The following is a 15766-nucleotide window of genomic DNA, read 5'->3' as shown; positions in this document are numbered from 1 at the left end:
GCAGACTTCTTCAAGTAATACTATTAAGTACAGAGAAGTATTTGAGGAAGGCATGCAACCCATAACTGTCATCAGTGGAAAGTAAATTTCTGCAGCCATCCAAAGCCACTGCTGGCATTCATGCTTGTTATATGATTCTCTTATTTCCTTTGTCTTTCATGTAAGTACCTTAGGGCACCTATACACAGCACTGGCTTATAGTTTGCTTTGTGCTGAAAGGATGTTCGCACTCTTTGTTGCCTTTACAGTAAGTCTTCATGTTTCCTTGCTGACTTAGGTCATCTTTGCATTCTTTCTATGCTGGTGTCTGCTTGCTCTGCCTCTTCCTCCCTATGAATGAGTTGTGTAGAATGGTTCCTCCAGCGTGCATAAAACACAGCACAGAAAGTCAAGTAATATCTTTTTTAATTTTTTTTGTAATAAAATTGTTAATAATTATGCTTTCTACTACCTACAAACTGACCTAAAAATAAAGTATTCTGATGTCAGAGAGCTTTGAGATTTTCAGTGGAAATATTTCAGCCAGATGCGCTAGCCATGTAAAGACAGTGCATATGTCTAAGTTGGTGAGGCATTTGTTTTGTTCCCCTGCAAAAAACAAACAAACAAACAATGAAAATGAGAAGTCAGTTGTTTCCTTCTAAATGTGAGGGTTCTCAGAAACAAAACAAATGCAGAATGTTTCTGATTGCCAGTAAGGAGAAACAAAATTCAGTTTTCAGGTGTCTTTTCTTCATAGAAGTCACAGCCACAGATTAAGTGGAAGCTTGGCCAGAAATAACAGAAATAAAAATTTCCACTCTATCTGTTACTTCTGAATGGGTTGTTAGGGCTTGCTAGCTTACTGAAATGGGAAAAATCAGCTGAAGCCTTTCCTTTGGAGCGTTCTGGTGTTGCAGGAAACTGCTAATAGTGTTCTTGTGATTTTATTTTTAAAGACGTCATTGGGTTTTGTTTACACTGATAAGAAAGTGGTAGAAATGCAGTCAGAGTCATGCCTGTTCAGGTTCAAATTCAAACCACCTTTGTGGTGTGTTCAGTGTTTGCGCTGCACCATGCAAAATAGTCTTTCTCTTATAGAGTATGCTTAGAATAGGTCTGTGGTGGAATTCCTAATCAAGAAGGATTGCTAATTGAATCCATATTGATAATTAAAGCTATGCAAGCGCTGTTCAATTGAGAAACCCAAGTGCAGCAAAACCTAAACCTGAATGAGAGCAAGTAAAGCTGCATACCTTGTGAGAGGGCGTGGGCTAGGGAATACGTGTATGAATACTAGAGTTGTGAAGGGCTTTGTCTCCTGTTCTGACTGTGGGATTTGTCCTTTTTTTCTCACTGCAGATGAATGGGATTTGAGGGTGGAGAAGAGAGGAGAGACAGAAAGGAGCCTGGAGTCTTGTTTGGAAATCGTTGTCTTAGTTTGTATTAAAGTGGTGTCACCTAGAGGCTCCAGCCAAGAATACAGCCTCAGGGTGCTCCCACCCTGCACACACACTCTGCTGGGGCAGAGGCACAGGCAGGGAGAGCTGCCACCTACCAGGGGTTCCTACAGCTGCTGTGAGCTTGGATTGCTCTGCTTTTGGCTATGTGCTATATAACTTGGCTTTTGGCTATGTAACTGTAGAGATTAGATCTCCAAAATTTCAGTCTGTGTTGCCAGGTGCGCACTCCTCTCTACGTGTGCTTGGGTTGCATAAGAAATGAGAAATGGTGGTCAATGTTGTGTGGGTAATCACCTGCTCTTGTTGATGTCAGTTGAAGGAGTTGTGATAGATTTTGTAGATTTAAAGCACTGTGTGGCCTGTGTGTGTGTCAGCCACCAGCCGAGTGGAGTGACTGAGCTTCGGAAGTATTACAGATTGCTGCAAAACTGCACAGTTGGCTTGAGGGTAAGGAGCAAAGACTAGTTGCTGGAAGCCCAGTTCTGTGAAAACTGATGTCAGTGCTTGGAGGGAAAAGGGTTTTTTGAGAAAGCCAATATGTGGTGCTTTTCTTCAGTAGTTGATGGATTTTCTGTGTTTAAAACAGGGAGTGATTTAGAAGTGTAGTGGTTTAGACACACCTGGTCTTCCCAACAAGAGATGTGTGGCAAATCACCAAGGAAGATACTACTCCTCCACAGTATGTAAAGTATCAATTCCCTCGGGATGTGTACTTCACTAAACAGCCTGAATCTCGCTTTCCTCAATCAGTGAAGATATGTAAACAGAGTATCTGATACACATACAATTGCTTTAATAACAATTGTAGTTTTAGTTATGTAAACATATTTTAAGTGCAGCATTTCCAAATAATGCCACAAATCACATGAGAGCCACACTAATTCCCTAGCTTTTACTTACTATACGGAGCCCACTTTGTCTTAAGCTATTTTTATTAGAACTAGCTGACGATCTGTGTGTGATGTAAGTTTGTAACTATTCTGAAGAGGTTTGCCATCTGATTGGTTCTGTTTTTCTAGCACTGGGAATTAAGAGATGTGCCAGTGTGCCTCTCTGGTATTTGTGCTGCATTACCAGTGGCTTCAGTAGATTTGCCAGTATCTAAAAAATCTTTCCTACTTACAGCTTGGTCACAGCTTCACTACATCATCATTGAAGAAGTGTTTCCCTTCATCTCCTTCTCTTTGCTCTATGGCTTCCTCTGCTGTTTGGCCTTTCATGCTGACCAGTAGCATGCAAAGATTCATTAACACTGTTATAAATTTAGTCCATACTCTTTTAGTGGACTCCAGCTGAGCCCAAACTGACTCACTGCCCTCCAGGATGTACTGAGAGACTTAATTACCCTCATATTGTTCAACAGGAACAACACTGCAGGCAGCACTTCATTTGGCCTGGAGACTTTGAAGCTTCTTTGCCTACAGGCTGCCATTTTCAAGCCTCAAGAAAGGGATGTCAGAAATATGCAGCCTTGTATATTAACAGCAGAAGTGACTGCTCTTTTGCAAATGACAATTGAATTGGTCATATGTCAGTATAATACTTATATGGATTTGCCTATGATGGTGGGAGTGTTCCTCTGGGTTGTCTAAGGACAGAAATGCAAGTTAAAGGAGTGGAGAAATGGAAGGGCAAGTTATCCTGAAGCTAAATGCTGTGTATTTCAGCATGTCTCATTGCTTAAAGCCAGAGAGACCTTCACACAGCAGAGATGTGGTGAGTGTCATGTCCAGTGTAGCAAGGTTGGACTCAAACGTGTGTGTAGGGGGTGATAGCTGGAGTATTGTGTCATGGGGTACAAACTGGGAGAATGCCAAATATTCCTCACTGCAGTAGCCAAAGGAAAACTTGTGCAAAGTAACATCTAGCTCAGTAAGTGCACATTAGGTGTACAGGGTGCTGTTCTGTGAAGCACTACCTGCCACTGTTTCAGAGTTGCCGTAATTTCTGAACTAAGTTCTGTGTTGGACAACGTAGGAGTCATGTGGTTTGATGTGTGCAGTGAATGTTTCTCAACAAATCTATGTATGGCCTTTTATTCTGGCTTTCATGTGTCATGCTGAGTTTCCTATGCCAGCAGCTTTCATCATATGTCAACAATATGGCTTCTCGAGATGACACTGTACCATAATGTGGTAAAAATTGAGTGATTTACTCTTCTTTATAATTAGATGAAATGATTGCATAATCTGAAAGAATCTAGCTCAACCTTTGACTAACAAATGTTCTGATTCTACAGTTGGATGAATAATAGATGAATTCTTTTTTGTACTGTACTGTACTGTAAAGGAGAATAGGAGAAACATACTTTGGAGGCAAAGAAAATGAAGATATGGGTGCAACTTCTTATCATAAGCTATGGCATCACTAGCTCAAAGCATGAGCATGTGTATCAGCCACACTGCTTATTTGAATTAGAGGAGCCTTCAGTGACTCTGGTTTGATCCCTGTCTGTCATTACCCTTCTTACATTGTCTTTACTCCTGCACTTACAAAATATTTTCTTTGTCCCTCGGGTTTTGTTACCCGTTGGCCGCACATCATTCGTGAGTATCCAGAAATGGCTGCAGCGAGTCCTGTAAGTGCTTATGTCATAGCAGGATCTTTGTAGTCATTGAAGTATACAAGTGTCCATGCGTGCCATAAATATATGAAAAGATCGCAGGGCAGACATCATCAAAAACCATCAGAGGAGGAAATAAAGTAGGAGGCATCATTCAGAGCAGGAAAAAAGAGGAGAGCTTTGTAGTAGTCACACACTGTGAGTTAGTCATCATTCATCTCCATGTTGACCGAGGGGACTCACTGAAACATTGCGTCACTTGCAAATATTAGTCACCAAAATCACTGTCTGAGACTTTGAGGGAGACTAGGAAGATTTTTAACCTTGTAAGAGAAAATATTTTAAAGAAAAATGGGCTAAGAGGACTCGCTGATTGCAAGGCATTAAATATGCCCTTATTCACACATCATTTTATATGCATGCTGTCAAGATAAACATTACCAGTCGAGCATTTCATATAGAATTAATGTTTTCCATTAATTTTCTCTAATTATTTGTTAGGGGAAATTATTTTTTCCCTAATTAAATTCTTTTCTTTTTCTATTATTACTTAATTCAATTTGGATATTTTGAAACAAACAGGTCAGTTTAAATTCATCATTATGTTCTAACACAGTGCTGCTGTGCTGACGCAGGTATATGGAATTTGTTTGAAACTTAGTAGTTGCTTATAAAATGTACTCACTATTTCATTTCAGCTTGCTGCTATTGGTATTACTAGGATTATTGGCACTTTGGACAAGGGCAGTTTTTATCACACGTGTGCACACTTTTTTGGGCAATGTATTTCCTATTATTGAATGATTTACACTAGACTTTATGAGCTACATGAAGAGCAAACACAGATATAGTCCTTGATTTTGGCTCATGGCAGAAAAGGGAGAAGTGGCCCAAGCCTGAATGCTGTTCTGATAATACAGGAGTGTCACCTCTCTAGTCTGCCCCAGAGCCCTCACTGGGGCATAGGCAGCTTTGTTGCCTTGCCAGGTGTTGCTTGAATTACTTCTGAGGTCCCTGTAGCTTAGGCTTTGGTGCATTCCTATACATTTCTAGGAGAACCTGCGTAGATTCTTTGGGTATGGTAGCGCCACCAAGAATTCTAGTGATAACTGGTTATCCAAGCAAAAATGCTTTCCTTGATAAAAAATACAGGTAAGGATCTTTTGGTGATGAAAGAGCAATTTGTATGCTTATTAAATGGTTTTATATCTAGGTGAGGAAAGATCATGTGTTACATATACATATACATGTACATATATGCAAATAGAAGTCTAATTTACAAGTTAATGGTATGAGAACAAGTAAATTTCAAATCGGGATGTGTTTTATGGTGATGGATCAATGGTTACTTTCACAGAATTTAGCGTATGTCATTAATTACATGGTGTGTACATATGCTGTGTTTATTTTGCAGCCATTAAAGTTTTTTTATGAAAAGAACTGTAAGAAATGCTTACTTGTATCTGTGGACAAAGCTAATGGAAAAACCCAGTCTTCTCATCCACATATTTATCTGAAAGATGTCGTGTATATCTGCAGTTGATTTTCTAGCATGCTGATTAGCTAATACTGTTTTTGGCATGCAGCTTATCCGTTGTGTAGGAGAACACTATCTGAATTTCAATTTACTTTTCAAAATGATGTTGAACTGCTATTCCTTTAAAGACTCTTCTGGCCATTTGAGGACCCAGTGCAGACAGTGGAGCTGCAGTCTAGTCTCAAAATCTAATTGAATTGTTATGAGGCAGCTGAAGAAGTGATTGTTGAAGAGCTTGAGATGGATTGCAAAAAAATAAGTGCTTCTGAGCAACTGGCTTAGTGTCCCCGTTTGAAAATCTGCCCTTGAGTTTATTTTTACTTTCACTGGTATCAGACCTTTATGGTAAAAGCCCTGTATTTTGATATAATCAAGGAATTCATTAGTTCCGTGTGGTTTTGGTGAGATCACATTGCTATTAAAGAAGAAACTTTATGCCTCTGGGAGTGCTAAGCTAAGAATGGAAAAAGGAATGGGGAGTTAAGGTAATGTGAGGTGTTAATCCTGTGTTCCCACCAGCAATTTGCCACCATTTAACCTTTCAGAATCTCATTCTCCTAAACGTTTGTTTTCACAGTGATGGGTCTTTCCCTTACGACTCTGTTCCCTGGCAGCAAAATACCAACCAGCCTCCAGGTTCCTTATCAGTGGTCACCACGGTATGGGGTGTGACTAATACCTCTCAAAGCCAGGTAAGCTTCACTTTAATGTTGCCTCCCTGCTAGATTTGTGTTTTGATTAGTGCTTGCAAAATGGAAAGCTTTTGGGAAAATTCTCTTACAGTCATTAACATGTCTGCATTCTCTTTGTTGTGCTTACTGCTTTATTGCTTTTTTTTTCTTTTTTTTTTTTCTTTTTTTTTTTCCTCCAGTTTTGTTCTTTTTGGCAGCCTCAGAAAGGAGGTGACTGAGAGCTTCAATCAGCAATCCTCTTAGCTGCATGCATATGTCAGGATAGGGTATAGCACATATTTAAGTACTACAAGCATGACTTTGTCACCTCTTTGTAAACCTCTTAGGAATTCTAGTTTGAGTTTTTTTATTAAAAAGAGTGTTTCTGTCTAGATTCTCAAAATGGCAACTTCTGTTGGTTTTACCTGGGTCTGTTGTTGCGTACTGTGGGCTTCTGAGATCTGTTTGCAAACTCTACCTCCATGCCGAGGTACTAACTACCAAATGTAGGTTGAACTCTCTTCAACCTCACTATTGATGCTGCCTAACTTCGCTAATGTATTTCAGTATGCCTTGGAGTAAAAGCAAGATCTGGCTTCCAGGCAAGAGACATATTTATGTGATTTTCATTCCATTCTCTCCATCTTTACTTCTCTTTCTCTTCTCCAAAGATAATGCTGTGCAAAATTATGCTGTATGAAGGAAGCAGCTTTAATGAAAAGGATACGGGTTATCTCTGATAGTGTGCTCTCCAAGGGTTTTGACACAAGTCATACTCTCAGACAACATTGCCCCTTTTTACACCATGGATGAAGTGCCTTAAATACATTGCCATGTTTTGTGGGCGCAAGTGATGTGTAAATCCAACCTGGTTTTTCCATGTTTCTCAAATCAAACATTATTAGATCCCTTACCAAATTTTTCTGTTTGTTTGTTTTAAAAGTTTGGTTAGAAAAATAAAAACAAAAATGTTGTAAATTGAGTCATTTTAAAAAGTAATCATTCAGGAGCAAAGTCATATAGATAGTCACGTGGCAGTTATGTGAACATTGTGGCACAGTCTTCCTTCAAAAAATACAGATAGGTAACACTTACCAGACCTCATTTATTACTGTTGATTTCTTTTTAAAACCAAGGTCTCCCATCTGGGAGAGGAACAGTTTAGTAAATATAAACGTATAGGTTCATAATAGCACTGGCCAGAAAATGGAAAGATAGTCCATTGCAGAAATGTTTCACACTTAAGATGGAAAAAGAAAAAATGATTCGGTGTTTTGTTCTATCTTAAGAACAGTGTTATATTATTTAAGCTCTTCATGATACTACAGAGGAATGTGCAATAAAAGAAAACAAGTGCTTTGGTAAAAAGAAGAAAATGCTTCTTCAGAATTACTGCGTGGAAAGGGTGAAACTCTGAAACGTGAGGGTTGGCTGTAGCTGTTCAGAGCAGATTGAGACAAATGGCAAGGTTTCCCATAAGTCTTCGTGCTCCCCAAGGAGTTGAGCTGGACTCACAGATTTGGTATCACAAATCTCAAAACTGGATAAACTCAACACCACCTTGTGGTTTGGTCTTTTGCAAAAATTGTAACTTCTAAATTTCTTCCTAAACAGCAGGCAGATTTCCATGCAGATAATCCCTGTACCGTCATGCTTACATCTCAAAGAAAGTCATATCATCTTTGGTTCAATTGAATCAGTGTCACCTAAAGAATATGGATCTAGGTCTTTATTGAAACTTTTTAGTAAGTGCTCTCGTTAACTAAGTGGAATTTAAACTGCCCTCTGTGAAGGAGAATTAGATATCAGAGACTCTTGATAGTTTGAAAATGGGTAAAGGAGAGATCGTCAGAAGCCAGTGCATCTAGGCTTCTGCAAGACACATGCTTAGAGTTCAGAGTACAAGATGGTTATATCGTAATTTATTGATTCCATCAAATCAACACAATTTGCTTGATGTAGTTCAAAGTACATCCCCTTACTCTCATGTTTCTTACTCACAGGTGCTGGGAAATCCAATGGCAAATGCTAACAACCCTATGAACCCAGGAGGAAATCCCATGGCTTCTGGGATGACTACCAGCAACCCAGGAATCAACTCCCCTCAGTTTGCTGGACAGCAGCAACAGTTTTCAGCCAAGGCAGGCTCCACTCAGCCGTATATACAGCAGGGCATGTATGGGCGACCCAACTACCCTGGAAGTGGAGGCTTTGGTGGGAGGTAAGATTTACCTGTGTGAGGTGGAAAAGGAATGTAAATAGTTGATGAAGCTTGTTTCAGTGATGTGATCAAAGTGTCACACACTCATTTTGATGTGTTAAGTCTCAGTAGCTATTTTATGCTGGTTGACTAAAATGCATAGTGCTCTTATAGCTACAGAAATCAGCTACCCAAACTACAACAGAATTCATCACAGTAAATGGAAATGGCTTCGGTCAATCAATTAGTTCTAATAAACCCCCCAAATAAAGTTCTAATTAAGAGAGATTGTTAAATAGACCACAGGCTTAGGAATGATTAACATTTAATAAGGCCAGGTTGTGAAAGATATTGATGACATAATTTATGCGCTTGTATGGAGAAATAAACTTGAGCATTAGGCAACAGTAGATTCTTATGGATGGAGTATTTCTGCCCAAAGGCTTGCGACACAGCAGGCATTTTGGAAAAAAAAAGAATTATAAAAATGGAGGGGGTGTAGATTTCGTTAAGAGATGTGATCTTATTGTGTATTTGTTTTGTTTTGGAGAAGTAAATAATGCATTTGCAAGATAGGTCTAAAGTAATAGCCCGGGCTTTGTTAAATTTTGATGTTCTGTGTCTGTCCTTTGTAAAGAAGAGTAGTAAGTCCACTTAACAGAAACCACTATTTATGGCCTCTCAGCAAAAGCTGCTGGAAAGGTTGTTAACATAATCAGTCTAGTGTGAAGAATATAAGCTTAGAACTTGTATGTCTTGATCTCTCACCTCTGCCACTGATCTACTGAGTGACCTTGAACAAACCATGAAGTTTCTGTACCTCTATGTTAACATCTCTAAAATGGGCACAGTAGTACTGACCCATATTTATAAAGATACTCGAAGTCTTGGAGTTGAAAAGACAGGATTTTGTTTCATTTATATTATGACCAGTAGAAGACCTGGCTAGGAACTGCAAAATTAATTGTGCAAGATCTGGAAGGAGCTGATTGCAGTGGGTCTCTCCTGGCTGTTCTGCTCAGGTTGAGGGAGGAGTTCTTTTGCACTTGGCATGGTTTGCCACCAAGGCGGGTGAATGTGCTTCTGTGGAGGCAGCTGTCTGTTCATGCTGCTGTGCAATCTGCCCCTAAATTATTGCAAAATGGAGCACGCATTAACTTTTTGGATTTCAGCTCAGTTTCTTAGTAAGTTGCAGAGCTGCTGCAAAGCAGTTTAGTGCCCTCCAGCAAACAACCAGGGGAAGATGCCTTGCAGTCCTAGTGGCACGTGAGCAGCTCTTGTATCTCACTTACGCACTGAATTCCTCTTCCTGCTGACTCTCACTGGGAATTGGTAACATAGTTTTGAAACAGTTCTTCTGGATGTGGAACACAGAAGTTCAGAACAAAACCAGACACGTCTCAATTGTTTCTTTCTATCTTTTTTTCCTGGTCAGTTACCCTGGAGGCCCCAATACTCCCGCAGGGATGGGCATCCCGCCGCACACCAGGCCACCAGCTGATTTCACCCAGCCAGCAGCTGCTGCTGCCGCTGCTGCAGTGGCAGCTGCAGCTGCTACAGCAACAGCTACGGCAACAGCCACTGTAGCAGCCCTTCAGGAAACACAGAATAAGGACATGAACCAGTATGGACCGGTAAGAATGTAGCCCCTATGACTTTATACCTGCCTGATTTGGACCATCACAGGGAACTGGGCTGCCTTCCCTTTATTTATTTAGGGTGCCAACCTATATTTTTGCATGAGCATGGTTATAAATGCCTATGAGAAACTTGTGGAATAAATGTTGTTATGAGTTGAAGTGCCCCATTTTTCCCCAAAAAGTCTGTCTTCATAGATTGTCCCTTTAAACAGTCAAAGATTACATGAAGTTACGGGTACATCTGATGAATGTGTTATTTCTGCCTTTGCTAGTCCTGTGAACCTCTAAACTTGAGTATCTGGTGAAATGTTTCAGAATCTCAAAAAAGGTTTTGTATTGCTTGAGTAATTGCTTATTTTGCCAACTGCAGTCAGTTTGTTTTCTCCCTTCAGACAAGGAAACAACAATAGAAAGGAGATTTGCTATTTAATAATTCCGTCTGCCTGAACGGCTATGTGAGACATGCATTTCTGGTGATCCATAGCCTCCAGCACATCATGATTTGCTGTAATATTTTTTTTTTCTGAAAACAAACAAGGGTTCGATTGCTTCAAATTTTCTCTTTAGCAAACCTCTCAGAGTTTTGAAATATATAGGCCCGTATGCCAGATGATGTAATGAAGGATAGCACAAATTGTAGCACAGTGCTGTATGTATGTAGCGAGCTTTGTAGCCTAACCATTATAGACTAGCATTTTGAAACTGTTGCTCATTGTAGACGTGCCTGTCTGTCTCTCTTATGTCTTTTATGATTCTAAGTGAGCTTTTATTATAAATAACATCACCACCTATCAAAAACTGGAGAACGTTAAAGGAAAATGCGACATAACACATCCCTTTCTTTTCCCCCTCTCCCCCCAAAAGCATGTTCAGCCCCCTCTTCCCATTTTAAATGCATGTCGCATTTTATTCTTTTTTTTTTTTCTTCTTCTTCCGTTGAAGGTTTGTTCCTCTTTCCAGATGGGTCCAACTCAGGCTTACAACAACCAGTTTATGAACCAGCCTGGTCCTCGTGGCCCTGCTTCAATGCCAGGCAACATGAACCCAGCAAGCATGGGAGCAGGAATGACACCTTCCAGCATGAGTGGGCCACCCATGTCCATGAACCAACCTAGGCCTCCTGGAATGAGTCCCTTCAGCACCCATGGGCAGAGGATGCCTCAGCAAGCCTACCCAGGCCCACGGCCTCAGTCTTTGCCTATACAGGGCATAAAGAGACCGTACCCAGGAGAGGTAGGAAGTTCTCTAGTTTATTTTATTTAGTATAGAGCATTATTTTGGCTGAAGGTTGCTATATGCTAAATAATGTGTGATACACATCACTCTACAATAACTATATCTTTGTTCCAAACTTGATAGGAAGACTGCTTGTAAAATATGAGTGACAGCAGCTATTGATTTTTAGCTTCTGAAGTACTCAGATTGGTCCTTGATATGTTAGTCAAAATTATAGTCATTAAAATCAAGAAAGGCCCCAAACCATCTGAGTCTTCAAAATGTCACTTTGAGGTTCTCATGCTAGGTGGTAGAGTCATAGACCTTAAGCAGACTTCCTTCACAAGTGTGGATTTATTTCACTTGGCAACTTCAAAGACATGCTGAAGGGTGACATACTTCATTTGAGCCCAGAATGTATGTGGTCTGCATTTTCTTGAATGGTTTTATTGTTCTAAGGAAGTACAGGGCAGACATTGTATAAACACCAATAGTAGTAACATTTATTTTGAAGACCAAATGCTTTCCAAACTTCTTTAGGTTTGATTTTCATGAGTGCTTAGATGAATATAAATCATGCTGAGCTCGTGTCCCTCTGTGTCAGCACTTACCTAATATAAGTTTATTTGGAGTGTAGTATTTCTAAGTTCTCATGCTGTTATGTGAGACCTGAGTGGCTTCATATGCAAAATTATTTTGCCATTGTGATTTGTATTGTAACTTCGGGCAGTATAATTAGGGTCAAAATGATACAGAGATTAAGACAACTAAAGGTGCAGGCAGATGTGCTTTTGGATTTTAAAATGCACAATGGCATTTTACTATTAAAATTGGTGAGAATTAGGCAGTAGGTGCTTTTGAGAATTCTATCCATTACCTGTCCGCATCTGTATGTGCCTAAATGTCTTTATAAATCTAGTCACCAGTTACTGGCTTCAGATATAATTTCCTGGTGAAGTTATGTATAAAACAGAGACTATAGTAATAGCTATAACTCAGCTGTAAGGCTTTCAATATTATTATTTTTTCCCCAAATGTAATAACAATAGTAAGAGTTTATAGAAAACATACAGCAAAGAGTACGATGGCATGCACATATTATAGCAAGCATTATTTCTAGAGCTGCATTTATGTATTCAATTTTTCCTAATCCATAAACTGTTTTTTAAAAAATCTGGAATTAAAAAAATAATAAAAAAAAAAAGAAAAGGAGGAATTGTTTCTCTGGAAAGGTCTTTCACTCTGTAGAGTGAATGCTACCACTTACTCTAAAATTATAAAAGTAAAAAATACTTATCTTCAGACTTCATGTTTTAGGGAAGGCTGTGGCTTCTGTTTTTCTGTTTCAGAAGCAACTTTGTAGTCATAACTAAATATGATCATGTTCCCAATAAGTTAATACTGATCAGAGCCTAACTGTTGCATGCTTGCTAGTCTGAGAGTGTGCAAATTGTGTCGATGCTATTTGTATTTTGGTTTTTGAGAGCTTAGTTTATGGAGACTTCTTATTAATCAATTAATCATCAAATTGGCATTTTATTACCTTTGAAGTTACAGTTTTCATTATTTTGATTCCAGAGATGGGCACAGTACTCACAAGAGTTAGCAAGGTGTTTGTGACAAATACCAACTCATATTTAGCTCGGATACAGCTGAGCACTGTCACTCAGGGCCAGGGTGGCAGCTGTGTTGAGCAGTAAGAATGTGTTATTCTGTGCACTTTCCAGAATTACTGTATTTTTAAGGTACTTTTTCTTTCTGTGCTTCCATTCTCCATCTGGAAAAGGAAAAACAAGGATGGTGCTGGTAGTGCTTGTAAAAACAGAGATATTGTGAACATTTCACATTTTTACAGTTCTAGGTTTCTTTTTGAAACCAGAATTTCCTTTTGAACCATAAGGGTAGCATGAACAGAGGATTGCGGGGACTTAACAACACCATAAGGGTTGTGTGTGTGTGTGTGTGTGTGTGTGTGTGTGTGTGTGTGTGTGTGTGTGTGTGTGTTGAGATGCAGAGGAAAATGTACGTATTTGATCTTATCAGTGTGTGGGACTTTCACTCTTCTGAGTGAATATTTACTTCCAAGCATCAGGGCCCTCGTTTAGGCATGAGTGACGCTAAATGAAAGAATATTCACTTGGAGATTTGATTTTGTTCTGTTTTGAATCTATCACGTAATATATACTAACAATCAATTCAGGACAGTTGCTTGCAAGAAACAGATCTTTGTTTTGTTTTCTTTCATCTCTATTGTGAAATAGCCAAATTATGGAAACCAGCAGTACGGACCAAATAGCCAGTTTCCAAACCAGCCTGGTCAGTATCCCACTCCCAATCCTCCAAGACCCCTTACATCTCCCAACTATCCTGGACAGAGGATGCCAAGCCAGCAGAATACAGGGCAGTACCCTCCTCCAACAGTCAACATGGGGCAGTATTACAAGGTAAGCATTTTTAGATTACCAGTTCTCGTTCCGGTAGACATTTATAGATGAAGTCATATTTATTGCTTCTTAGCTACTGCTTTTACATCATTGAAGGAAAGACAGAAAAAAATAAAGTGCTTATACTCATGTTCTAGATATCACAGGAATAAGTTTATCAGCCAAGTTGGATTGCAGTTTCAAACCAGTTCATAAAGAAAACTGAATGTTACTGCGACTCATTAGGACCTCTTGGTTTCACTTTAAATATAGCTTGTAAAAATAAGTACATAATGGATACAGCTGTAAAATTTTCACCTGTTTATTGACAAACTACAAGAATACAGCTTTGGAAATTTGTAATAAACAAGTTCCACATTGCAGCATCCCAATTTCAGACCTGCAGTGGTCACTGAGGTTAAACCAGACCAAAATTAAAAGCTGTTCCAGCTGTAGAATTCATGTTCAGTACTGAAGTTCGCATGACTTTTGCCCACTTCTCCCTGTTTTCTCTGTTGTTGGGTTGTTTTTTTTTGTTAGTTCTGGGGTTTTTTTGTTGTTGCTGTTGTTGTTGTTGTTTTCCTGTGCTGTTTGTTTTGGGCAAGAAGTAGAATTGTTTGCGTGTTGTATAAAACCTTTTTTATGGAATTATCCCGATTGCTTCTGATTATCCATGTTGAGTTTTACTGAAGGCCTTCTGAAGTTTGACGTCTCTTGCACACGGATACTTCAGTGAATATAAAAATTGAGAGGACTGTGGATGGTCTGATCTGCTCTTAAAACATTAGCTCTAGGTTACTTTCTCATTTTGGAGATTGGAAGGTGCAAATTTGTCTTGGATTGGAATTTCTTGTGTGAACCACACAGAAAACACACCGCTGAAAAAGGAGCCAAAAAAAAAAACCCAAACCCTTTTCTATAGAGTATCTGCTCTACGTGCAGCCAAGCTGTCCACTGCAGCATGACCCATGAAACCCTGTTGCATCATAGCAGCTTTTGCAGAAGAACACAACAAGGTGACAGATCCACAACCACTGCAGTTCCAGTGCGGTCAATTATGCCAAAATAACAGCAGAAGATTCCTTTGAAGTTTTAAAGTGACAGATTTAAAATATATATTTTACATTTGTTTATTTTGGCTGGGTTTGAAGTTTTTTTTTTATGGAATAGTTCTGATGGGGGTTTTGTGCTCTTTCCAATGCATTTTGTATTCAAATATAGACCGTTCATGGAAACAGTTAGAAAATAACTTGTCAAGAAGGGAGATTATCTCTGGCTAGGGAAAAAAATAAAAATTCCATAGATGAAGCCTAAACCTTTGGACTATAATGGCTGTGGAGACAGGAACTGTATGTTTTAATGAAAAGAAAAAAAAAGAACGCACACACACAGAAATGTAGGATGGAAAAGTAAAGACTTAGAATATAACTCTCTTCTTGGGTACATCAGAGTACCTTACTTAGCAGCATGGCATTTAGGTGTGGAATCAGATTTGAAGTCCTCATATTTTGGCTGCTCGTAAGGATGTTCATCTTGTGATGCTCTGTTTTGTGTGTACTTAAGGTACACTAACTATTAAAGGAGGGTGCCAGGCAGTTGCAGTTTTGTTTAGTGTCATCATCTTGCACATTATTCTTACTGGTTTATTCTGTTACCTCTACCCTTCCCCTTAATTGCAAGAAACAAAACCAATGGTGTTTTAATACTAGAACTACTATATGTAATTAACCATCTGTTTTCTTTTAGCTAGTCTCATTTAGCAGCAGACAGAGAACAGAGTCAAACTGTAGATGCATAGAATAAAATAGATCCCCTGAGCCTCAGAGCTTTTGTTCTGAGTAGGTGAATTGGACAGGAATGGAAAAAAAGGGTAGATGGAAGGGAAAGGGTCACAGACATTCTAATTCTGTGTCCTTGGATTTTGTTTTTCGTGTAGGCTTTTGAGCACTGGGGCCTTTTTGGAAGGAAACTAAAGAGGTGCAAAGGGCTGGATGGGCTGGAGTGGTGTGGAGAAACTGAAATGGTTGTGGAATGAGAGCGTTCGGTGGAACGCAGTAAGCGTGTTAGCAGCCTTG

General features: G+C 39.3%; 1 protein-coding gene across 1 annotated transcript in view; it reads left to right on the top strand.

Moving 5' to 3' along the window:
- The window catches only part of ZMIZ1 (zinc finger MIZ-type containing 1), a gene marked incomplete at both ends in the record, with an annotated part of 147721 nt that overhangs the window by 109581 nt on the left and 22374 nt on the right, over positions 1-15766 (top strand). Inside the window, 5 exons of the mRNA XM_079535895.1 lie at positions 6120-6234; positions 8217-8434; positions 9849-10047; positions 11014-11286; positions 13530-13712. Coding sequence (XP_079392021.1) covers positions 6120-6234; positions 8217-8434; positions 9849-10047; positions 11014-11286; positions 13530-13712 — 988 coding nt within the window. The remainder of the gene's footprint in view (positions 1-6119; positions 6235-8216; positions 8435-9848; positions 10048-11013; positions 11287-13529; positions 13713-15766) is intronic.

The sequence above is a fragment of the Tetrao urogallus genome (genome assembly GCF_951394365.1).
Source record: "Tetrao urogallus genome assembly, chromosome: 5".
In the NCBI taxonomy this organism is placed as follows: Eukaryota; Metazoa; Chordata; class Aves; order Galliformes; family Phasianidae; genus Tetrao; species Tetrao urogallus.
The sequence above is the reverse complement of the archived record's forward strand: the minus strand, read 5'-3'. Positions and strand labels throughout refer to the sequence as shown.